Below are 24,214 nucleotides of genomic sequence, written 5' to 3'. Positions count from 1 at the left end.
GACTCAATGAAAGGTGGACTGACTAAAATACGCTGACTGGCTAATAAACACTGGGGGGTGAAAAGAGACTCAGGGTTTGGATTGAGAGCAAAAGGATTTAGAGAGAGTGTTGAGTGAGGAATATATAATTAGTTTTCCAATACTTCAGTCAGTAAATACTTGCTATTGCACCCTTAAGGAGAAGACATCTTGTTCAAGATTCAAGATGTTTTATTTGTCACATACACACACAGGGTGTGCAGTGAAATGAAAGTGGCAATGCTCAGCAGGAATGTGCAAGGGCAACAAGTACACACTATTTACAATAAAAAACAACACAATATTTACAGTAAGTGTGTGTGTGTGTGTGTGTGTGTGTGTGTGTGTGTGCCTAAGAGGGGCAGTTGTGTGGGTCTATGTGGGGGTCCTGGTGAGGTCGGAGTTCACAGTCCTGATGGCCTGAGGAAAGAAACTCCGTCTCAGTCTCTCTGTTCTTGCAGCGTGACTACGGAGGCGCCTGCCTGACCGCAGCAGCTGAAACAGTCTGTTGTTGGGGTGGTGAGGATCCTTCATGATCCTGCCGGCTCTGGTTCTGCACCTCCTGGTGTACAAGTCCTGCAGGGTGGGAGTGTAGTTCAATAGTGCGTTCAGCCGAACGCACTACTCTCTGAAACCTTCCTGTCCTGAGCGGAGCAGTTGCCAAACCAGGCTGTGATGCTTCCTGTCAGGTCGCTCTCTACAGCTCCAGAGTAGAAGGACTGAAGGATCCTCTGGGAAACTTTAAATTTCCTCAGCTGCCTGAGGTGGTAGAGGCGCTGCCTTGCCTTTCTCACCAGAGTGTCTGTGTTTGTTGACCATGTCAGATCCTCGGTGATGTGGACTCCCAGGTATTTATACCCGCACACCCTCTCCACAGTAGTCCGTTAATCCCCAGTGGTGAGTACGTCCTCTGTTGTTGTACCCTCCTAAAGTCCACAATCAGCTCCTTAGTTTTGGTGACATTCATGATGAGGCTGTTGTCCTGGCACCAGAGTGACAGATCAGCAACTTCCTCCAGGTAGGCCTTCTCGTCGTTGTCGGAGATCAGGCCCACCACCACTGTGTCATCCGCAAACTTGATGATGGTGTTGAGCTGAACCTGGCCACACAGTCATGTGTGTACAGGAGTACAGTAGGGGCTGAGGACGCAACCCTGGGGGATCCTGTGTTCAGGGTGAGGGATTTGAGGTGTGTCTGCCCACCCTGACCACCTGTGGCCTGGCGGTCAGGAAGTCCAGGATCCAAGCACACAGGGGGTGTTCAGTCCCAGCTCAATCAGCTTGCCGCCAGTCTGGAGGGACTATGGTGTTGATAGCTGAACTACAATCAATGAACAGCAGTCTCACATAGCCCCCCCTCTGGCTGTCCAGATGAGAGAGTGTGGTGTGCAGTACCTGGGAGACAGCATCATCCATGGATCTGTTTGGGCGATAAGCAAACTGCAGCGGGTCCATGGAGGAAGGGAGGAAGGCGCAGATGTAGTCCTTTATCAGCCTCTCAAAGCATTTCATGACCACCGAGGTGAGGGCCACCGGTCGGTAGTCATTCATACATGCTGGAGAAGCATTCTTGGGCACAGGGACAATAGTGGATCTCTTGAAGCAGGCGGGACCACGGACTCAGCCAGGGAGAGGTTGAATATTGTGGTGAACACTGGAGCTAGCTGGTTAGCACAGGTCTTCAGTACTCGCCCAGATATGCCATCTGGACCTGCAGCTTTCCTGGTGTTCACCTCAACAGAGCCCTCCTCACACTGTCCTCGGACACAGAGACTGTGTGTTCATCCCCAGCGGCAGAACTCACCTAGGCTACGCTTAACGGTGTTGTTGTTAGCCGGCGAGCTAGCGCTGTTGTTGCTAGCCTCAAACCGTGCATAAAATGAGTTCAGGTCGTCCGCTAGGGATGCGTCGGCACTCACCATAGCGCGGGGTCTGCTCTGGTAGTCTGTGATAGTCCGTAGCCCCTGCCATAGGCGCCTGGTGTCGCGCTGCTCCATCTGTGATTCCACTCTGTCTCGGTACCTCCTTTTGGCTTCCTTCACCGCCCTCCTCAGTCCATAGACCGCTGCCTTGTACTCGTCCATGTTGCCGGATACAAGACCGGAGTTATAGGCAGCAGTACGGGCGTTCACAGTCTTCCTCTTTATTATCCCGCCATCCAGACTTTTGCTTTGCAATCAACGTCTTCTGCCAACTTTAGAGCCAAAAACTTCCGGATGCTCATGTTTTTAATGCAGGTGGATTATTCAGGTCACCATGACAGTACAGAGAACTGGCTCCTTCAGTAAAAGTTAACATCATTTCAGGTGTTGCAGGAAATGTAAATATTAGATTCCAGCTTTCTGCAAAGCATTAGGAGGCTGAGTGTGTTCAGGTGGACGACTCTCTTCAGAAGAAAACTCTGTCTTGGCTCAAAGCCACAACTATGTAAATGACACTGACATATGTGTGTTAGTGTGAACGTCAAAATCACAATAACAACTATAGAACCACTTTTGCAGTCATTTATATTAATTTAACTGTTGTTTAACTGTTATGCAGACTCATTGATTGACTACTTTGCTATATGGAGGCATTTAAATGTTAATGCACCAGAAGACTGAGACAGTGTCTGATGCCCTGTTGAGTTCAGTGTTATTGATGTCATTTATTTGTGCTTTTAAGATGAAAGCTCAGGGCGCTGGGGTTGGCGGTACCCTTGATACATTTTTGCATTACTGCAATATTTGCATTTTCTCCTTCCAAACGTGTTGTTCTACACGTGTCTGAGGTCTCTAGAGGCAGAAGGCAGAGAACACGTGAGGCGCTATCCACCCATATTTCTAATATTACCAGGTAAAACCACTGGGAGGGGGGAAGAGAGAGAGAAAAGGAAATCAAAGAGAGAGAAAAACACACGGATCAATAGAGAGGATGGTGATACATCACGGCAACAGCCTTCCAACAGATCCTCTTTTTTTCTAATTAGGACCACAGACATGACGATAAAGGCCTGTATTCACTGTTATTCTTTGCTGCTTTTTAGCACGCACAACATTTTTTATTTTGAACACGATAAGGTGATTTTTTTTCCCGGGCTTCTCACTCGGAGAAGGCGATGTGACGTCTGTGTGCACAGTTTGTGTCCTTGAGCACCTTTACATTGTGAATCCATATACATAGTTGGAGCACAAACATTGAGAGAGCAACACTGGCTAAAACAACTCACTGGGGAGCCACTGAATAATACATCAAGCCAACTGCATCCCCCTTATGCTGGTGTTAATACTGGTGTGGCATGCGTGCGTGTACCAGCGAGTCTGAGAGTGTTGGTGGATTTGTTTCATCGTGCCGCTGCAATGGAAGGACGTTTAGAGCGTGTGGACAGAGTGTGTGTGTGTGTGTGTGTGTGTGTACATGCTGCTCACTATAAGAGGGTAAACATCCTCTACATCGGTACACCGGAGCAGTGTTGACTTTCTTGTGCTTCTGAGAGATCTGTTCAGAATATGTAGGAAGAGTTAGGCAGCTCGAGGAAGATGAAGATGACTTCTAAAAGTGCTGCGGTGGTGGCAGACAGATAATTTAAGGTGCAGATTAAGGAGATTAATCCCCTTGATTTGAGATTCTAAGAAAATGCTGTCATGCCTGCTTAGTGCGTATGAATGTTAATGATATCTAAACAACGTTATCACATTATGGGCTTTAGATGTCTCCAACAGTGTAAACAAAAGTGTTCTTTTGAACTGTTCATTGCTCCCTAACACTTAATCTAATCTTGTTTTATTTTCCTACTCCCACGGGGTTAGACATGAGAAACCCCCCACAAGCGAGACAAGCACTCCTATTTCGTGTGCATGTGGTTGTACACACGGATGCGTGTGTCTGTGTGTGTGTGTGTGTCAAGTCCGTGATGCATGTCGGACATTAACCGGCTCCCCTGCCGGCTGCCTGGCTGGTGGCGCCGTGATGAGGTGCAAAGACGCATGTCGTCACATGGAACCAACACGGTCGCTTCACCTTCTTCTTTTCGTGGCTTTTCAAACAGGAGTGTGTCTTTGTCTTTCTACATGCGTACCATGTATACACCTTTATTACATGTATAATATTATATATTTGACTGTTTATTTTTTGCTATTAACGCTGGCATACAAGCACATAGACACTTATCATCCATATGAAGCCACATTGAAAAGACACAGATGTACACTGAGTGTGTGTGTGTGTGTCTTTTCCTAATCTACATTCCCTGATTGATCTCACCATAAAATTGTGCTCAGTAGCTCCCCATTAAAGCTCTGATCTCATCGATATGTGCGCGGCGATTGTAGTGCGTGGCACTGAATTATTCACCTCCTCCTCTTTCTCTCACACTCGTTTTGCTCTCACTCCTCATCTTACACTGTACCTTTCTTTCATTGTCTTCCTAATTTCCTCTCCATCCTTCTATTTTCCAATGTTCCTCTCTTCTTCATGCATTTCCTTAATTGCTCTACCTCTGGCGCGCACTCTGTCTCCATCTTCTTCTATTGCTTTCTTTCTTTCTGCCCTGCTCTTCCTCCTTTCAGTCTTACTTATTTTTCTCAATCCCCCTCCACACACCCCCTCTTCTCTCTCTCTCCCTCTGTCTCTCACAATCTCTGTCTCCCCCCCTCTATCTCTCTGTCCCTTTTCTCTCTCTCTCTCTCTCTCACACTCTCCTCTCTCTCTCTCTATCTCTAGTTCTATCAGCCCTGAGGCGAGTCTCAGCCATCACTCCTCTCCATTTATTAATACCTGTACTCATGCAGCCCAGCACACAGCTGCCTCGCATCTCTGTCCCCTGTACTCACACACACATACATACACAAAAAAGCACACTCACACGCGTGCTTGCCGAGTGCACAAATGTCCCCCGAGGATGCGAGAAGCCCAGTCTGTCCACACACTCGCACCCGCTTACTGTGCAGAAAAATGCCCTTTGTAAAGGACAGGGAGCATCAATCTACCGGCGGCATCAGCCTGCAGTTTGATGCTCTTTTTCTAGTTCTCCTTTTCCCTGAATCACATTTAATCGGACTTTATTGCAGCTATAAGTATGAGGTCATAATAGTTGCACATTAGTTAATGAAAATCGAGTGCAATGTTCATTGTAAACAGTGGCCTTGTTTTGGCTGTGCTATAAAATGCATAAGGTCGATTTTATTGAGACTATCAAAGTGAACAATTCTTTATCAGCGCACAATATTTCCAAATAATTCCTGGAATATCAAAAGTATTCAGTCACTAATTCTTCTGGATCGCTGTCTGATTCTCTGACAGTGAAAGAGGCAACGGCACAGAGAGAGAACAGCGGATTTTTAACAGCGATTCCACCGCTATTTGGCAAGAGCTGCCGTTTTTACGAGGGGTCTTGAGGGAGTCGTGTTTTTGTACTTGCATCAGTCCCGATCAGTGCACACACATCCCATAAAAATATATAATAACAGTATAAACAGAATTATCACCACGAGAGAGAAATAAGTTCTAATGGATGCGTCAACTCATTTCACAGCCTTATTTAATCAGTACAATGCAGCCAGAGCAGGAAGTGTAACACAGTGACATACATACAATTAATCAAACAATCACCCTATGAAAAAAACATAAAGTGACTTCCTAATTAAGTGCCAATATTGCTAAATTACTTCATAAAAAAATCACTGCAAACACAGAAGATATTTGGAGCATTTGTCTTTATGCTTTTCAACAGACTCTTTAAATAATCTAAAAGTAAATTGTGACTGTTGCATATTGGCACGTCAGTTCGCTGGACTGGTGGCACTGTTGACTCACAGCTGTTCCCCTGAGAATCCTGCCGCAGCTATATATAGCTCTTCATATGTGTAACGATGCACTGAGGGCAAGGGTGGAGAGCAGCAGCATTGAGAACCTTTGGACTCATGCATTGTGCAGATGTGAGTCGTGGAGATGATAGATCAGTGCTGCTGTGAGTGTGAGAGAATGTGTGCCTGGAGGTGCGAAGGCGACTTGTGCTTGTGTATGCAATATATGCACTTCAGTTCTGCTCCTCCTCCTCCTCCTCCTCTTGTGAGTGTGCATCATTGTGTTTAAACCACCTGTTATGAGGGTGTATTTTTCTCCGGGAGCATCATGAATGTTTATGAAGCAGAGAAATTGGCCTCTTCTTCTCTCTCTGGGTACACTCAGCGCCATCTGGAGGCTGCCGCGGCCAACATCAAAAGATATCTGGCTCCCTTAAGACTGTTCTGTTCTGCCCATGAGTGACTGTGTGGAACTGGACATTTTATTGAATTTGATGACCATTACAGCTCAGAAGAATGTCCCGCTCCCTCAGGGCAAAGCAGATATTGCATAGGCAGCGGGGTTATCGCAAGGAGATTACACTACCTGCTGACGTTATTGTCAGTCAGATATATCTAATCCAAGGTGGTAAGGAGCTTTATAGATACCAAATATAAAATCAGTGAAGCCATCTTGGTTGTTAATGATGTCTTGCCCGCCCACTGGTATGTAGATTGCAATAAAGCCCTAACAATTCCTCCTCTGTGATTAAAAAAAGAAAAAAGAGAAAGGAGCAAAGCATGATGAACTATGCCTGCGCTGTGTAATAAAGCGAGCGCTGCATATGTAAACATGTAGTCGCCACAATCAGTCATAAGCAAATGAGAATTTATACCTGCAATAAGGAGCCCGTGTGGGAAATGATGAAGATGATCAATGTGGGTGGAGCTTAGCGAGGCTCTTGCATAGACACATTCTGAGTGTTGCTCTCCAAATGTCTGTTTGAAGAAGAGCTCTCATCATCGGTCAGGCCGCTGCCCGAAAGATCAGCATATCCAGGTTGTACGTTTGTGTTGCACGTGATTTATGGGTTAATCTCAAATTGAACGTGATGAATTGTAATGTTGATGACATTTCGATCTCAATTAAATAACGCTAACAGTTGTGAAGGGAAATGACAATGGCATGTAATTGGACAACGACATTCGGTTTTCGCGGTGGACACTCGTATTGCCAATTAATACAAATGTTCATGTTGGGAGAGATATTGTTCACATCTTTTTATGATCAGCTCACTGTACTCACACAGCATATACACACCACCACATGCCTGTAGTGTTTCTGCCTGTAGGCGGTCTCACGGTCTAAACCATTCCTGTCTTCTGTCTCCAGTGAACACCTTTCGTGCTCCTTCTCCTTCTTCCTCCATGGGGAGAGCAACGTGTGCACGAGTGTGGAGATCGCCCAGCACCAGCCTGCACACCACATCACAGAGCACCACATCTGCCTCGCACAGACCTCCATCACACCAGTGCAAGGTAAAGCTTTATTCGTATGGATGTTGTACACGGAACAAAACAACACGTAGGATCAGTCCGCATGCACTGCAAAGTTCTAATAATACAACATGCCATCATTTACAGGACATGATGTGTAAGTGGAGGTTCTATTAAGATATTTTACTTTTGTAAATGTGGCTTTACCACCTTATATAAATACTCCATCGCAAGTGAAAGACTTGCATTGGAAAATGCTTTAAGTATCTATGTATTATTACCAAACTATATTTAAAGTATCAAGAGAAAAAGTAATCAATGGAGATACAAGTTATGCTATGTTACTGATGTATTAATAGTGATGAATGATGTATTAATTGATGTACTTGGTCAAGGTTGTTATTGACTAAAGATACTGTAAATGTAGCTGAGCAAATCTAAAATATCTCCCTCTAAATTGTAAAAGTGTAAGAAAGACTGAAATGGAAATGTTTAAGTACCTCACAATTGTAATTAAGTTTAGTACTATAAAATATACTAAATATTCAAGCACTGCAAAACAGACATCAGGTTCCTGATTTTATGCAGATTATATAATAATTAAAAATATAATGTTGTACTCGTTACTTGCTTAAAACAAGTAGTGCCAATAAATTGATTCAATGAAATTAGATCTTTATGGGCAACATAGCGCAAACTCATCATATTAACTGTTCACCACCTCAGTGTGTATCTGAAGCTAAATGTATGTCCATATTTGGGTTACTGATTACACCATGCTCGGGCTTTTTCATGCTGAAGGCCTTATTTCCAAGAAAAGTATGAACACATATCTGGTAAACACAAGATTTCAAGTGGTGCTGATGTTTGATATTTTATGGAGAAACTGGGTTTTACAGAATTATCGATGTAATCAACTAATCGATTAGTCGTCAACGTTGCATGTAAGTTAGTCGACTTTGCTAGAGTCCGGCCCTACACCACGCTTTCCATTCTCACAATCAGTTTTATCCACCTGCAGTTATCCTGAGTCCGTACGGTCTGAGCGGCACTCTCACGGGTCAGGCCTACAAGATGAGTGACCCGGCGGTACGGAAGCTGATGGAGGAGTGGAGCTACTTCTACCCCGTGGTACTTCCGCAGAAAGAGGGAAGTGGAGAAAAGGAAAAAGAAGAAGAAGCAAGCCAGGCCTATGATCGCCACTGTCACGCGGCAGTGGAGGTCATCGTGGGTATGGACAACAATCAACACGTTTGCTCGATTTAAAAGACCCTCCGTCTCCATGTTGCCTGCCGGGCCGTTTGAGCTGCGGTATTAGTGCATGGGGTGCCAGTGAAGTGGCTGCAATGATCCTCACAGACATTTGTCACATCAGGAAAGATATGGAAGTCGAGGCAAAAAAAACCAGGGAGTTACTCAAACAGCTTTGTCTAATCAGTCTGATCCCACAGTGTTGGTTTGACCTGATTATAATCAAACCTCATATATGAATACCAATAGCTAATCCAAGACGGAGAGTCGGCCTCGACTTTGCTGCCTGAAACGATCGTGAAGAAGCCAGTGTGAAGGGATTTAAGACGCTGTGTGTTGTATGAGCAGTGCAAGTGTTGGTCACATTCATAGATACGTAGATTGCTTACATATTATTATATCCTTTTCCTCAGCAAAATATTCTTAAATGATCTGCTGCTGAAGATATTTTAGACAAAATAGTTTTTTAACGAGTACTGCATGATAACAAATATTTCCCCTTTTTCGTCTTCTTAGGTGGAGTCAGGATGACCTACCCAGCTGCTTTAGTGCTGATTGCCCAGGGGGACCTCCCATTGGAGCAGCCTCCACCTGTTCCTGCAGCTCAAGGCCTCAGCAGGGAGCCGAACCACTGCAGCGTGCCGCTCACACCGCCCACGTCACCGCAGCAGCCCTGCTCAGGTAAACACACACCTACCATTACATCCACAAGGATCCCATGCTCAGTCCTGCATAATGACATCTGTTCCACCCGCCATCGTTTCAGCGGACAGCGGCTTCGTGACCTCCATCTCCAGTGTCCCCACACCAGACAACAGCATGGGGCTCGCCAGCATCAGCCCAAAGCATTCTGGGAAGAAGCTAACCTGTCAGGTAGTCCATCAGGCCTGGAGGGAATGCTATCTCAACCAGCCTCAGCACGAGTAAGTTCAACCGTCGCTGGGTTAGTTCCCAATGTTTGGTGTGATTGTTGTGCAGGTTCAGTGATGCGGTTGATCTGCCGCCCTCATGGATCGTTTTGTTCCCTGCAGATTGAATCCGCCAACTGACGTGTCGCTTAAGAAAGAAGTGCCTAATGGAGTAACCACGTGGGACTTCAGCGACCTGGGAGCGAGGGCGTCCTGCAGCTGCTCCAGGTACCACAGAGCTGCACCCAAGCTGTTCAATCAGCATCATATTTATACCATATATACAGTGTGAACAAAAACAACAACTATAGGTCAACTATACTGCAATTCAATTGAGTCTAAGTGCCAGATCACAGTATAAACTTTATTAAAACTAGAGAATAATACTGCAGAGTGGAAAAGAGAGGTGATGACAATAAATAGGACCTATTCATTTTTTTAAACTCTCAAAAACAAGTTAATGAAATAAATTTGGAAACACAAAGCTACATCTTTGTACTAATGAACTTAAACCAGGTTTTCACTCCTTTTTGTATGTATTTCTTAACCTCAACCTTGACTTTGTTGCAGGTTGAAGCAGCATAAGATGAATCTGACCACGACCTCCACTGCCAACCCCCAGACTAGTGCCAACCCCACTCAGTCCTCTGGCCCATCATTATACCCCCTCTCCCTGCCCAAACACAAGACCAGTGACAAGGCAGACAAGGCCGACAAACAGTCCAAGAGGCCAGCGATGATCCCCTTCCACCACCGTCTCTCTGTCAATCAGGAGACCCCTCTGGAACAAGACTCACCAGGAGGGCCTCAGCTTGGGGGTCTTGGGGGTCTGGAGACATCCATGGAGCCTATGGCGACTTTGCCAAGCTGCAAGTATCCCAAATCCCTCTCCAATGGCAGAAAAGCCCCTGAGTCCCTTCTCCATTCGCCAATGTCTCCACTTCCGCCCACACTCAGCCCACACCCCCGGATGCAGGACCAAGAGGTCCTGGACGGGCCTATGGATATGCCTGTCTGTCAGGATGGGGCTTTAGGGCTGGGGTTGATTCCCAGCGAGACTGCAGTGTATACAGCTGTGCTGAGGCAGAGGGAGAATGGGGCCGGCTGGTGGAGAGGCTTCAGGACTCCAAGGACTGATAAGACTGACTACAGACCCTGTGAACTCCCCACTGATAAATTAGAAGAAGTGAGGACAGAGACAGCTACTGAAGGAGCTCTGCTAAAAAGGTAGGAGAGAGAAAGCGTTGAAAGCATTTATCATATCTGAGATTAGTTATTTATAAGATAAGATACAAGGCCAAGTTCAACATCCATAAAACTACTATGCCTACTACACATTACTTGATTGCATTTGTCTCTTCGTCCCCTCTAGACTATATACACAGACTCACAAGAGATTTAAGATCTCAGAGGAGCGGGTGAGGGACCACATCCACACGTTGGGCCTGTTCCAGCAGCCGGGTGTGGAGGCACTGCGGGAGCCGGGGGAGGATCCCTACGACTTTAAGGAAGGAGACATCGAGTACACGTTCTCCTCTTCGAAGAGGTTAAAGGGTCAAGGACGAGAACCCAACAAGAAGGGCAAGGTAGGACACCGTTTAAACAAGTTTAAAAACACAATGCATGGTTCAGAAGAACTACAGCTGGAATTGATCTGAGGAGATTCTTATTGTGTTCAATTGTATTCACTAGGGAGAAGAAATCACCAGCAATGGGGCACTGCCCGATGGGAATGATGCTATGTCCATTTTTAACTCGGCTCCAAAATCAGGTGGGACATAGAGCCACCAGCATCAACTTCAGATATTCAAATTATTGATGCACAGCTTGTCCTAAAGTTGTTTGCATGTTGTTTTAGATGAATCGAGTCAAGATGACGGAGCTGCCAAAGCCAACCCTTCTCTGACCAGAGAAAAAGATCTGGTGGTCAACATCTCTGACCTAGACAACATATTTGATGAAGATGAGGAAGAGCTGGGGGTGAGGCATCTTGATTTTATGAACTATATTCTGACATATATGTATTTTTTCTTTTAACAAAGTACAGACACTTATATTAGTATAATTATCTCATTATGTTTTATGCTCCAATATCCTGAGGCTGATAATATTGTATCAATTAAAGCTGATCCTCTAATATTATGTGTAATAATTTGTCTTGACTGTTGACCCCAACCAGCACTCAACCAAGCTCCCAGTATCAACAGAAGATCGTCCTCTGGGGAAAGAAGGGAGAGTTGCTGTACCGTATCCATCAAGTGAGTCACTTTGATAAGAATTTAGTTGAAATACATTTCTATCTATCAACAGTTTTTATGTTTAATGTCCCATTACATCTTTACCTCCGTACTACTTTACCCATGTCTGTCTCCTTTCAGCAGTAGCAGACCTCCAGAGGATGTTTCCCACGCCTCCTTCCTTAGAGCAACACCCGGCCTTCTCTCCCATCACAACCTATCGTGACACTCCAAGCCAAGAGCCCCCTGCACCCAGCGGAGTGGCTGACCACCTGCTGCCTTTGGCCTCCGCCCACTTCACTGAGTACAGGATGGAGATTGAGGAGGGCATGGACAGTCCCAGGCAGGATGATTTCAAGGTGGAGACAGTTGGATTGAGCGACGATTAACAGCCAATATGGCAACATCGTCAAGTGTTAACTGAGGAAATTACACTTTAGCGTGAGAATCAGGATTCGGACGAGTTAATTACTTTCATTCATTACTTTTATCCATTTAAAACTGTCATTAAGAGGAAGTCAATACAAAGACGTGTTGACTGACTGGCAGTCAGCTCATGAGCAGCTGATCAGACACACTCCTCGTTGCTAATTATCTATCTCTGTGTTGTGAGAGAGACGTCTTCACTGACTACAGTGAGTATTATGGTATCGGAGTTGTTGGCAGTAATCAACTGATCAACTTCCCCTATATGTTCATTAACTCTGTCGTCTATGTTGCTATTTGATCAACTTGTATTTCGCACTCTCTCTTCTCTATCCAGCCCCAAATCGGCTCCTCCATGTTTGCTCCACTCTCCTGCTTACCCAGCCGGGCTCTACCACAACTCAAGATTACCGAGCAATGCTACTATCGTCCATCCTGGGCCCTCTTGCCCAAAATGGAGCATTTTCCGGTCATGCATTCCCAGAATACCACTTTCATCAGAGATGGATACACGTGAGTCGTCAGCGATGACGAGCATTTATGAACAAGAGATCTTCAGTGTTAGCTTCGATGGTCACTAAAGGGGGCTGTTCTCTAAGGATGCTCTGTTTGGATGTCAGGAGCAGCCTCTTAGAGCTGCTGCCGAGACATCTAAAGTAATCAAGTTTGCCTTTCCTTCTTTGTGTGTGTTTTCCAGAAACATGCCAAGTGTCACCAACCTCTCCGACCAGGAGTACGGCCAGATGAGCGGCACCACTGCCTCTGTGAGCACCTCCGTTGGCATCCTCCAATCTCCTGCCACTCCCCGTTTCTCCGTGCCCACTCCACGAACCCCTCGTACACCAAGGGGGATTAACGCCGCGAGCTCTGGGCAGGGGTCGGTAAAGCAGGATGGTACAGAGCTCAGCTCACCGGTGTCCACGCCCTCCACCAGCCTGCCTCTCAGCTCTGTCGATCCCCTGGCTCGGCCAGGGCCCTCCCTTCCCGAGGCCCACAGCCTGTACGCTATCCTCCTGCTCTCCGACTCCGTTCTCAACGTCTTCAAGGATCGCAACTTTGACAGCTGCTGTATCTGTGCCTGCAATATGAATGTCAAAGGAGCAGATGTGGGGGTGTATATCCCCGATTCCACTTGTGAAGATCAGTACCGCTGTATGTGTGGCTTCAGTGCCATTGTGAACAGGCGGCTGGCCCACGGCACGGGCCTCTTCCTGGAGGATGAGCTGGATATTTATGGCCGGACTTCTGAGGTAGGCCGGGCGGCCGAAAGGAGGCTGGCTCTTTGCCGGCGGGACCCAACTATGGGTGACCCCAGGGCCAAGCGTGCGCAGGACACAGCCCCCGCCTCTCCGCTAGTCATGATCCTCCTGCAGGAGCACTGTTCCCAGCCGATTTCCTCGCTGGCATCCCTGCATTTCCCCCTCAGCTGTTCCTGCCATGGCCGCAAGGGAGCACTGCTCCAAAGCTGGATGTCTGAAAAGCAGTGGGCAGATGGTAGTGATGCCTGTGTGGACTGCTTCAATGCCTTTGAGCAGGGGTTGCAGTATGTGGATAACCCCACAGGAGGGAAAGTAGATGCAGCTGTTGTCAGAAGTACAGCTCTTCACTCCTGGCCTCATACAAATGGTAAGGAGGGGTTTGTAAAAGAATACACCCTAACATACAACAAATGTAATGCATGCTTGTGATAACTGTGATCTACTACTTTTAATACAGCCCTACTTCACAGATCTTTAGTGAGAATATAACGTAATGTATGTCCAGCTGCCTTTGTGTTATCTAAACTGTGTATTGATGCGTTATGTGTGTGTTCATTCGTTTATGTTGTGTCTAGAATCATCTTAACTTAACATGTGTGCATCTGTTGATCCTTTTTGTTTCTGTGTCTGCCAATCTCCACAGTGGTGGACATGAACATGTTGTCGTCCCAGGACATGGTTCGTATGCTGCTTTCTCTGCAGCCTTTCTTGCAGGACGCAATCCAGAAGAAGAGATCAGGACGGACCTGGGAAAACATCCAGCATGTTCAGGGCCCTCTCACCTGGCAGCAGTTCCATAAGATGGCCGGCAGAGGCTCCTACGGTGAGTCAACATATTCTTTGTTTATATTTTGAAAAAAACTCCCCTGTCTCAGTTATTTACTTTATATCACCTGTAATACTGTAAACCTCTGAAGTGGTAGTCTGGAATACACAGAGAAGTCACAATTAAACTGTAACTAACTAAACATTTAACTTTTTCTATTTGTTCAAGGCTCTGAGGAGTCACCAGAGCCCTTGCCCATCCCAAAAGTGTTACTGGGCTATGACAGGGACAGGGACTTCTTGGCATTGTCCCCCTTGGCGTTACCTTTCTGGGAGAAGTTGCTGCTGGAGCCGTACGGGGGGCAGCGGGATGTGGCGTATGTGGTGCTGTGTCCCAATAGCCCCTCTCTGCTGTCTGCAGCCCGCACCTTCTTCCAGGACCTCAGTTCTGTTTATGAGGTGAGTGATCGAAATCAACGCTTATTTTTTTATATAATGTCACAAGTGTTTCGAATGAGGGAGTTAAAAGAAGCCGTAACTCCGTTTCCAGACGTGCCGTCTAGGGAAGCACCGGCCTCTGGCCAAGGTGTCCGGGGACGGCCTCGTGCGCGTGGGAGAAGAAGTGGAACAAGAGAAACTGGAGGAGCTGGATGTGGACCAGTGGGTGACCGGACCCTGGGCCGGACAGCAGCACGCCGACAACCTCAGCAAACTTAAACTCTACGCTTATGCCTGCAAGCAGCAGCTTGGTGAGAATATTGAAACAGACTAATCTAATCTAATGAATCATCCAGATACTTCTATTGCACTCTATCCAATTTTTTTAATCTTTATTTCATTTTATTTCCCAGGTCCCCAGCTGTCGGCCCTTTCATTGGACAGCAGTCTTCTGCTGCCTCCCAAAGTTCAGCCTCCCTCGAACCCCACATCCTCAACCCAGCCTGCCTCTTCGGGGCCGCCTCATGCTTGGGGCCCTGAAGGTGAACAAGCTCCAGGGGCCGTGAGTTCAGGAAATGCTTCGACCACGACTGCAGCCACCTCAAACCAGACAGGGGAGACTACCCAAGGTGCACCCTGCGACGCCAAAGGGCCCTCCAGTGCCACACCCCCAGCCAACACACCGGCAGAAAACCCTGAACTGTAAGACCCACATTAATGAGAAAAGTAACTCAACTCAAATGTTCACCTATTTGAATTATAGCTCAACTTATGTTCTTGTCTTGCTCTCCCAGCACTGCTGAGCAGTCTAGCATCGGCATCCCCACTGTGGCCGAATCAATGGACAGCCTCGCCAACCCACCAGCTATTGTTATTTACATAGTGGACGCTTTTCTTAGCTCAAGTGGAGCGAGAAATGAAGTGGGAGAGGAAGAAGAGGGTGACGAAGTGGAGGCCAGTAGCATTTGGCTCCTAGGGCTACTTCGCTGCTACACAGAGATGCTACAGACCCTGCCTGAGACCATGAGACCTGCACTGGTGCTACAGGTAGGAAGTCTCCCATTTATACTGAACAGAATCAGATAGAATTCACTTTTGCTCTCGTGATCATCATCTGTTCTTTCCCTCTTGCTCAGGTGGTGCCGTGCCAGTACCTTCTCCAGCCGGCCAGCGGGGAGAGCCATTTCTACCTGCAGCATCTGCGCTCCCTGTCCTTCTCCTGCTACTCCCAATGCAGACGTTTGATGCCCCGACACACACACATCAAGTCCCTGACTGGCTTCGGTCCAGTGTCAACTGTTAACGATGTACTTAAGAGTCCAGAGGTAGACACGACAATTGAGCAATTTATGTCATATTATACACTGAACGTTTGTAATATACGTGCCTCTGAAATATACACGTGCATATATTAATTTCCTTTTCTTCTTTTGCCATCTAAATGTCCTCCTCCAGCATCCCAGCCCACTGCAGCTGTACACTCCCCCCTTCATCCTTGGTCCAACTCGTTCCAAGCAGCCAGAACCAGGGGAGGTATGGGCAGAGCTCCCTCCCAAATACAATGTGCTCTTTGTTGGATACTGCCTGTCACATGACCAGCGCTGGATCCTTGTGTCGTGCACGGACCAGCAGGGGGAGCTCCTGGAGACCAGTATTATCAACATTGATGTACCCAACAGGTGTGGGAAATTGTTTTTTCGGCCTGATTCTATGCACAGTTAGGATTTTTTAATTGTTCTTCTTTTGTTACTGGTAGATAGTGATCTGATCTCTCAATATATTTGTTTGTTTGTTTCACTTCAGAGCGCGACGTCCTCAGGTTTCCGCCAGGAAGATGGGACTGCAGAAGCTGTGGGAATGGTGTATTGGCATCATCCAGATGACCTCACTGCCATGGAGGATCGTGATCGGTCGATTGGGCAGGCTGGGGCACGGAGAGCTGAAAGGTGAGAGGCGTTCGTGCAGGAAAACCGGACTCTGATGAATAAAACTTACTGAGAGTCACGATCGGAAAGGAATTAATGAGTATTTTCTTTCATACTAACTTGGATAAAACATTCCTTCATAATCACGTTGTTTCTCAGAGTGCACGTACTGACAAATCTAATTGAGTGAGTGTTCATTTGGAAATGTGCAGCAAGTAGGGCCATTCATTCAGCGTAAACTTTGGCCTTTATTATCTTTGCTCTTACTTGACCTCCCTGACACGGAACAGTTCCCAGAGGGAATAAGATGGGTGATTAGTTTCTGTTGAAGAGTGCTCCAACAGCATAATGGTTAAACACATTCTCACCAAATATTTTTGTTCTGCTTTCTCTTAATTGGAGAATAATCTTCTAAGACACATTTCATATCTCTAAATATCTTTGTCTTGTTTCTCCGACCCTTCCTCTCAACCAGACTGGAGCTCCCTCCTCGGGGAGCATTCCCTCCATTCAATAGGGCGCCAGCTGAAGGAGGCTTGTCGAATGTGCGGCATCTCAGCTGCTGACTCCCCCAGTATCCTCAGTGCCTGCCTGGTCGCCATGGAGCCACAGGGCTCCTTTGTGATCATGCCTGGTTAGTAGCATGTCCACTCAGTGAATTTAATTGTAATAAGAATAATACTTTTTTGGTTATAAAAAACATTCTCAGATATTGCAGTATACTGTAATTACATTGCAACACAAATTAGGTACACAACTTGCTACATATTGTGCAGATAAGACTGCATGAACATAATATATAATATAAATGTGATATTAGACCATTACATTTGTAAAATCTTTAAAAAATAAATAATTAACAGCTGATTTTAAGATGTATTTTTAAGACCTAGTAATAGACACCTCCCCTTTGCTGTGCTTCTCTCTGTCTCCAGATGCAGTCACCATGGGCTCAGTGTTCGGACGCAGCACTGCTCTAAACCTGCAGACCTCGCAGCTGAACACACCTCAGGACGCTTCCTGTACGCACATTCTCGTCTTCCCAACTTCTGCCACCACCCAGCTGGCCCCCAGCTCCTACCCTACTGAGGACAATAATGGTAATTATCCCACTGTGGGACTAAAAAAGTAATATCTAATCTAATCTAATCTAATGACTCGTACTGTGTCATTATTGTAAGACTTCTTATTTTGTCTTGGAACAAATACAAATAAACCCTTGTTTAGAAGGATGTCGATATCATTTTGTACCAACAGGTGGCATCGTTGTGCTAAAACATCTAAAACATCTCTGCAAAACATGTCTTACTTCAATTTAGACTTGTACCTAAGACATGCCACTTAGTGGGAACATTGAGTGTGTGTGTGTGTGTGTGTGTGTGTGGAATGACAACCAACAGGAAATGTGTCATTGTTCATTACTAAAGATAAACATTTTGGGGCTGTGCTTCTATCTCTTGTTTTTTCCCATCAGACGACATGTTCGATCTGCCCTTTCCTGATGAACTGGAGAACGACATTGGCCACGACATGATGCTCATCACAGGCAACCTCCACCCGTCCCCCAACACCTCTCCTGTGGCCTCACCAGGCTCTCCGTCCGGGATGGGAATGGGTTCACATTTCCAGCACACCAAGGTGAGTCATGAGCCAGTGGAGAGAAATCATCCTGCAGTGACTCCAGCTGTCGCAGATGACCCCTCTCACAAAGGAACGTGAAAAAAAGCATGCTGCCTTATTTACACCCTTCAACTTCAAAGTGATTGAGGGAATGCAGTCTGTGTGCTGGTCTGACTGTCCAGGAAGCAGACAGGGTGTGATCAGACTTCATTTAGAGCTTGGCAACCTCAAAATAACTTTACAATTAAAATCTAAAGCGTCCATCATATACATTATAATAAGCCTCTTAATTCCTATGTAGAACTGTTCATTACAGAAATGTTTTATTGGAACTATAATACATACCTCCTCGGGTTCAGATGCGATTGTGTACTTTGATGTATGGGAGCTTCTTTGCTGCACTCCTCTCTGACTGACACTCATTATCAAACAAGAATCAGAATTATAGTTTTGCCAAGAATACTAGATGTGCAGGAATTTGTCTCGGAGGCACAGGAGAAGAGACATGTTGACAACCTATGTTACGGAACATTTCATTTAGTGCTGACACACTGGGAACAGTGTGTAGCTGTACAATAACAGGTTATATGTTAAAGTAACTGCTACACATACTTATGTTCGCTGTGTCACTATCACCTCGAGCTGCAGGCTACAAATGCAAACATGTAGGTTGTTCTTTTGCAACAACCTTGACTAGGTGGGGAAAAGATAATGGCTAATTATATATTTGTTGATTGAAATCAGTATTTTTTTCTCATTTTAAATGGTGTTGCTGGAGCTTTATGTATAACTTAAACTATACTGCGATATACTATACATCTTCTGATCTACAAGGATGGCATGCTTTGACCTAGAAATATTCAGTGCTGCGTTTAAGCACAGCTCAGAACATGGGAACCCAAATAAAAAGCAGATGTCGTATGGCAATTGCTGAACTACAGAGATCTCTTCATAATACAACATTTTTTTAAAATATATTGTTGGTACCCTTTTCATGCGTTACCATGAAAAATCACATGTTTTTCTTAAAGAAGTGAAGGAAGCACAACCCACTCATGCCAGTGCAAAGGCTACGAATTATAAGATGGAGATTGAAAAATAAAATGTCCCAGGATTTGAAAGGATCCCAATAAAGGTTTGTAATTAATAACTGTCCTTCACCTGTGCGTATAGAACCAGGGCGAGCGCTTGCTGTCCAGGGACAGTCCACCAGAAGAGCTGAAGCAGCAGCCTCTGGCTCTGGGCTACTACGTCTCCACTGCACAAGCAAACGGGCTTCCTCATTGGTTCTGGGCCTCCTGTCCGCAGGCTGAGAGCCAGTGTCCACTCTTCCTCAAGGTAGTCAACACACACTGTGTGTATGTGTGTGTGTGTGTGTGTGTGTGTGAGAGAGAGAGAGACAAAGCCATAGAAGCCTATTTAATTTGAGAGAAATAAATACAGCGAAAGAAGAATTTGTGTAGAAATATTTTATTTGTGTTCTTAAACTTTCACATCAATACCGTGTAGCCAGCATTGCGTGAACGTTTGACAGCGTGCTCTTTGTTTCTGTAGGCCTCCCTCCACCACCACATCTCCATAGCTCAAACAGATGAGTTGGTGTCCGACAAGACGAAGAGGTCCCCTCACCCCTTGGACTCAAAGACCACCTCGGATGTGCTCAGGTGAATGACACATGCTGTCCCTTTGGATTTCTTTATCCCCCGCTGTAGAGAAAGCAGAGCACAAGACGGCTTCAAGCCTTAAAAGTCTTCAGCCAGTGGTTTTATTCAAGTAGTTGATACACAACTCTGTGTTTATAATATCTGTGTTTACAAGTGTTACATTTTCATTAAGTAACATGAATTAGCTCATGAACAACACATACAGTAGTTTTATCTTGACATTGCGATGTGTGCTAAGAACAGACTATTTAAAGTTGTTTGTTTATCAGTAAAACATCCTATAAATAGTAAATGTATCATAACTGAAAGAGACGATAATAGTGGTTTCATATACCATTGTAGAAAATCCTGTTTTCAAATTTGCAATGGTGTTGAACAATTTTAAATATCTAATTCATAATTAATGAATGATAAAGGTATTATCAAAATATAATGTAATATATTTTTATAATGGGTATTAAATGCCACAGTATTGTAGCATTTTAGCCAATACTTGAAGAAGTGCAAAATGTGAAATTGAATTGCCTCTTAACGACTGTAAATATTGCCACACTCAGTCACTCAGATTTACTGTAAATGTACAAAGCAATTAGTTGTTTGCTGCTATATTAATGTTCAGAATGTTGAATAGTGAGCCTTTAATAAATATTGAATAGCAATATTTAGAAAGAGAAACTTATTTTGTGCATACTATTATGATTAGGAAATTATACTGAATTGATTGAATAAACCATTATATATAAATTAAAATCTAAAAAGTCAGAAATTGTTGCTAGAATTGTTTTTGTTTCCAACACAGGTTCGTATTGGAGCAGTACAACGCCCTCTCCTGGCTGACGTGTACCCCTGCCACCCAGGACCGGCAGTCCTGCCTGCCCGTCCACCTGGCTGTACTGATCCAAATGTACAACGCCATCCTGAACATGCTTTAACGCGTGAGACTTCAAGGACGGCTCTAGGGGGCTGACGGTTACCTTCATTTCCTCTGTGCCTACGCTTCCTCCTTCTGGTCACCAGAGAGCACCAGAGCTCTTCGGTGGCTTCGGGTCGGCATGGATTAAATGGCTGAATAAAAGACAGGGCGAGTCAGACTCTCCCATGCCTGGAATGTAATTAATAAGAAGAGAGAAATGCTCTGAACAATAATGTAACTTGTGGTCCGCGACACCCTGCAAACCCAGTACAGTTTGTACCTTCACGACTGGTCCTGTGTCAGTTACGGTACTTTCTGAGGAGGAGAACAGATGGATCTATCCAACTATGCCCATTATTGACATGTCACAACTACAGCTACTTTTTTGGATATTTACAGAGAAGCTGTTTACGAGTCTCTTACCACCTTCACCTGTGAAAAAGGACGTCTGTGCAGGGCCACATAACTCCATACTGTACAACCAGCAAAGTGGCATGACTACACGAACACATGGCTTTGTTACATCAATGATGCTTTTACATTTTTGTATAGAACTGCACTGTTGAGCTTCTTGGGACTTGCAGTCGGTCGATGAAACTTCTACTTTTACTCTGAAAGGGGCACTTTTTCTTCACCTTCCAAAGTGTTGTTGATATCAACACATTGGAAAATATTTGACCAGTTAAGACAGAAGTGTTGTTTATAATGTAGGACATACATTTGCAAAGAATTGAAACTTATTTTTAATATTTAAAACAAGAAAAGGAGAAACTTAAACAAGGCCTTTTTCCCAATTGACTGTTAATTGTCTTGGGATCTGAAAAAAAAAAAATAACGTCATTTTAATGCAATTGTAAAGATGCCATATTTATACAAATTATATCATGTCATAGAATTTGATATAAATATATAAATATATATATATGAATATACATATATATATATATATTACCTCTTCCAAGCAGGCACTTAATGATAAAGATGATGGACACAACCATCTCTTTAGAAGTGGACACAGTCTGAACATTTATCTTTTTTTAAACTTTTTTTTAAATTTACTTTCTACAGATACTGAACATTTTACCTTTTATTTAATGAGTTTAAATTAAACTAATTGATGCAGGAGATACAGTATACTCTATATTTATAAAGTGTTCCTCCTCTGCTAAAAAAAACTTGAAACAGGCAGTAGAAGACCATGGTATTTGAACATTGCAAGGTTATTAAATATTTAAGAACGATGCTTTATTTGATTGGCTCTCCCAAATGATGTCAAGCAAACCAACAGAAAGGCCTGTCTCTTCATCTTCACCCAGTCTGCTCTTTGTTAGATTTCTAGCATGTTTGTATATACACTTTTCAGCTGTGTTTTTTGAAATTTTCTTAAAGCTGTACATTTCATGCTGGTTGGTTTATTTTCAAGTGATTCATATCAAAGTTTTTTTTTTTGCTGAGCTTTTTTGATATACAGTATACAGTACAAAAGTCATTTAATAACAGCCAAGAGGTTGAATTGCCAAGTAAGTGTACACAAATGTACAGACGAGGGCAAGTTTGCAAAAAAATGTTACATCTGTCATCACTTTGAATATCAAACAGATCCAGATCTGTTACTTTTACACTCTTTTTTAGTAAATTATTAAAACTCCTGAAAATGATGTTGTGTTCAGTGTTCTCTTTTGATCCAAATGTCTGCAAACCCTCGGACGTGCTATGTTCATCTTTGATTTTGTTTATTTGGGTAATCTAATACTGATAATCAGTGGTGAAATTAAACCAAATCTATTTACTCAAGTAATGCACTTTAGTAGAAATTTACTTTTTACTGCACAGCTACAAATTAATGTTCAGGTTAAAATGTTATCCACATCATATAATGATCTGTTTGAATATAATGTGTTTCTAAACTCAATTAACCCAAGTATAAACTACACATAAAGATATTCAGTAGTTCAAACCGGTTAACTGTAAATGGAGTTCCACCGTTCAGCGATGAAATGCTGTGAATGCAGTTTGCCTCACCGCAGTGAGGACGTGTGAATGAATCATTGTTTACACACACCGTACACATCACATCCAAGGACATTGTGTGTCAGGCTTCTTCGGATTAATATTCATCATGAATAAGGTGAATGACTGAACGCCACTTCACTTTTCAAAAGAAAGCGATGTTTACTGGTTCTGTGAAGCAAATCAAAACAAGGAATGATACTTTAAGTGACGGCTGCCTCACCCGGCTCTTGTCCTACCTGTTTAGCAAGATAACATAATTTAATCAGCTCTTATATATTTGCATAAGTAAGCCCAATGCCCTATATATATATATATATATATATATTTATAGCGTGTTGGGCTCACTTATATTTATATATATATTTATAGCGTGTTGGGCTCACTTATATATATATATATATATATATATATATATATATTTATAGGGTGTTGGGCTCACTTGTATACATATATACAGTAAGAGCTGAATTATGTCCGAGAGTGCAGAAACAAATGGAGTAATGTGAATTAACTTGTATATATATATATTAGAAACCTTCACTTAGCTGTGTTAGCTCCTTCAGAGATATTAAAACTGCTGCATAAAGGCGAAGAAAATGGCATTGAGCCAAAAAAACAACAACCAAGAAGTGCCACATTATTGTCTAACTGTAATCCCAATATGGAGAACTGAAGGCTGCTGGAAGCTGCACGCCACATCGGCTCGTTTGATGTAGGCACGCTCTCATGGCTCCTTTCCACAATTTTTATACTCGTTCAATAAGGGAAAGCTTCAAATGTAAGCGTCAAATGCCCATTAATGTTTGTGTGTGTGTTGAAGGGAAGGACATTGTGAAGGGCTAGACATGAAATATAGTAAATGCATTTGCCAAAGAAATGTTATGGACTAAATGAGTTTATTGTGTGTATGTAATCATTCCAAAGGTTGTCCTCTTGGAGGGAATTAAAAGATGCTTTTGTGTGGTGAAGTGGGTGAGTTAGAATATGTGAGGACAACAGAGATAAAGAGGCAGTGGAGGAGGTTATATTTGACCATCAGGGTCACATCGAATCCTTGAGTGGAAAACTGCTTTTTAATAGAGCCTAAAGCCTGGTGGACAAAAAAAAACGAGACAAAAGTCAGTCTTTGAGGGACTGGGCAGTTCGAGGACACCATGAATTAAAAGGTCCGGGTAGCTGAAGAGTCACTTGTCATGTCGTCTGATGGCCATCACAACTGGAGGCAGTGGACCCTTAATTGACTGCAATGTGTTTTCCACAGATGGCGTATGAGGCCATGGCCATTGACCTGTTGTCTGCTTGCCAAGTGTATTGCTGAAGCCGAATGGATGACAGACTGGACGAAGGAGGCCAGACATGACATAACATTAGCGCGAACACAATGAGAAGCCACTGACGTTTTATGTCCCTTTTCTGCCAACAGTGCACCACGCAAAACGACAAGGCTGTTCGAAAAAGCCCTCGAATGCGATCGAGAAGGTCGGCTTTTAACCACATTTCCGGCTAATTGTCGTGGAAA

The 24,214-nt window shown here is 44.2% G+C and overlaps 1 protein-coding gene across 2 annotated transcripts in view; it reads left to right on the top strand.

The window, feature by feature from the left end:
* The window catches only part of LOC130205025 (mediator of RNA polymerase II transcription subunit 13-like), a 69,187-nt gene extending 46,847 nt beyond the window's left edge, over window positions 1-22,340 (top strand). Inside the window, exons 5-31 of one of the 2 annotated variants that reach the window (XM_056432117.1) lie at window positions 7,173-7,318; window positions 8,298-8,507; window positions 9,044-9,208; window positions 9,294-9,450; window positions 9,559-9,663; window positions 10,006-10,662; window positions 10,808-11,021; window positions 11,128-11,206; window positions 11,294-11,415; window positions 11,615-11,693; window positions 11,817-12,031; window positions 12,436-12,611; window positions 12,796-13,724; window positions 14,001-14,180; window positions 14,352-14,581; window positions 14,673-14,871; window positions 14,974-15,262; window positions 15,355-15,607; window positions 15,697-15,885; window positions 16,016-16,239; window positions 16,364-16,506; window positions 16,961-17,119; window positions 17,421-17,585; window positions 17,960-18,123; window positions 19,279-19,443; window positions 19,660-19,769; window positions 20,569-22,340. In XM_056432117.1, coding sequence (XP_056288092.1) covers window positions 7,173-7,318; window positions 8,298-8,507; window positions 9,044-9,208; window positions 9,294-9,450; window positions 9,559-9,663; window positions 10,006-10,662; window positions 10,808-11,021; window positions 11,128-11,206; window positions 11,294-11,415; window positions 11,615-11,693; window positions 11,817-12,031; window positions 12,436-12,611; window positions 12,796-13,724; window positions 14,001-14,180; window positions 14,352-14,581; window positions 14,673-14,871; window positions 14,974-15,262; window positions 15,355-15,607; window positions 15,697-15,885; window positions 16,016-16,239; window positions 16,364-16,506; window positions 16,961-17,119; window positions 17,421-17,585; window positions 17,960-18,123; window positions 19,279-19,443; window positions 19,660-19,769; window positions 20,569-20,701 — 5,857 coding nt within the window. In that variant the 3' untranslated portion in view covers window positions 20,702-22,340. Of the gene's footprint in view, window positions 1-7,172; window positions 7,319-8,297; window positions 8,508-9,043; window positions 9,209-9,293; window positions 9,451-9,558; window positions 9,664-10,005; window positions 10,663-10,807; window positions 11,022-11,127; window positions 11,207-11,293; window positions 11,416-11,614; window positions 11,694-11,813; window positions 12,032-12,435; window positions 12,612-12,795; window positions 13,725-14,000; window positions 14,181-14,351; window positions 14,582-14,672; window positions 14,872-14,973; window positions 15,263-15,354; window positions 15,608-15,696; window positions 15,886-16,015; window positions 16,240-16,363; window positions 16,507-16,960; window positions 17,120-17,420; window positions 17,586-17,959; window positions 18,124-19,278; window positions 19,444-19,659; window positions 19,770-20,568 lie in introns of both variants that reach the window. The other variant, XM_056432115.1, reaches the window with a different exon arrangement.
* The last annotated feature ends 1,874 nt before the right edge of the window (window positions 22,341-24,214 follow it).

Source organism: Pseudoliparis swirei, chromosome 15 (assembly GCF_029220125.1).
Source record: "Pseudoliparis swirei isolate HS2019 ecotype Mariana Trench chromosome 15, NWPU_hadal_v1, whole genome shotgun sequence".
In the NCBI taxonomy this organism is placed as follows: Eukaryota; Metazoa; Chordata; class Actinopteri; order Perciformes; family Liparidae; genus Pseudoliparis; species Pseudoliparis swirei.
Note: the sequence above shows the minus strand (reverse complement) of the source record. Positions and strands in the feature narration are given on the sequence as shown.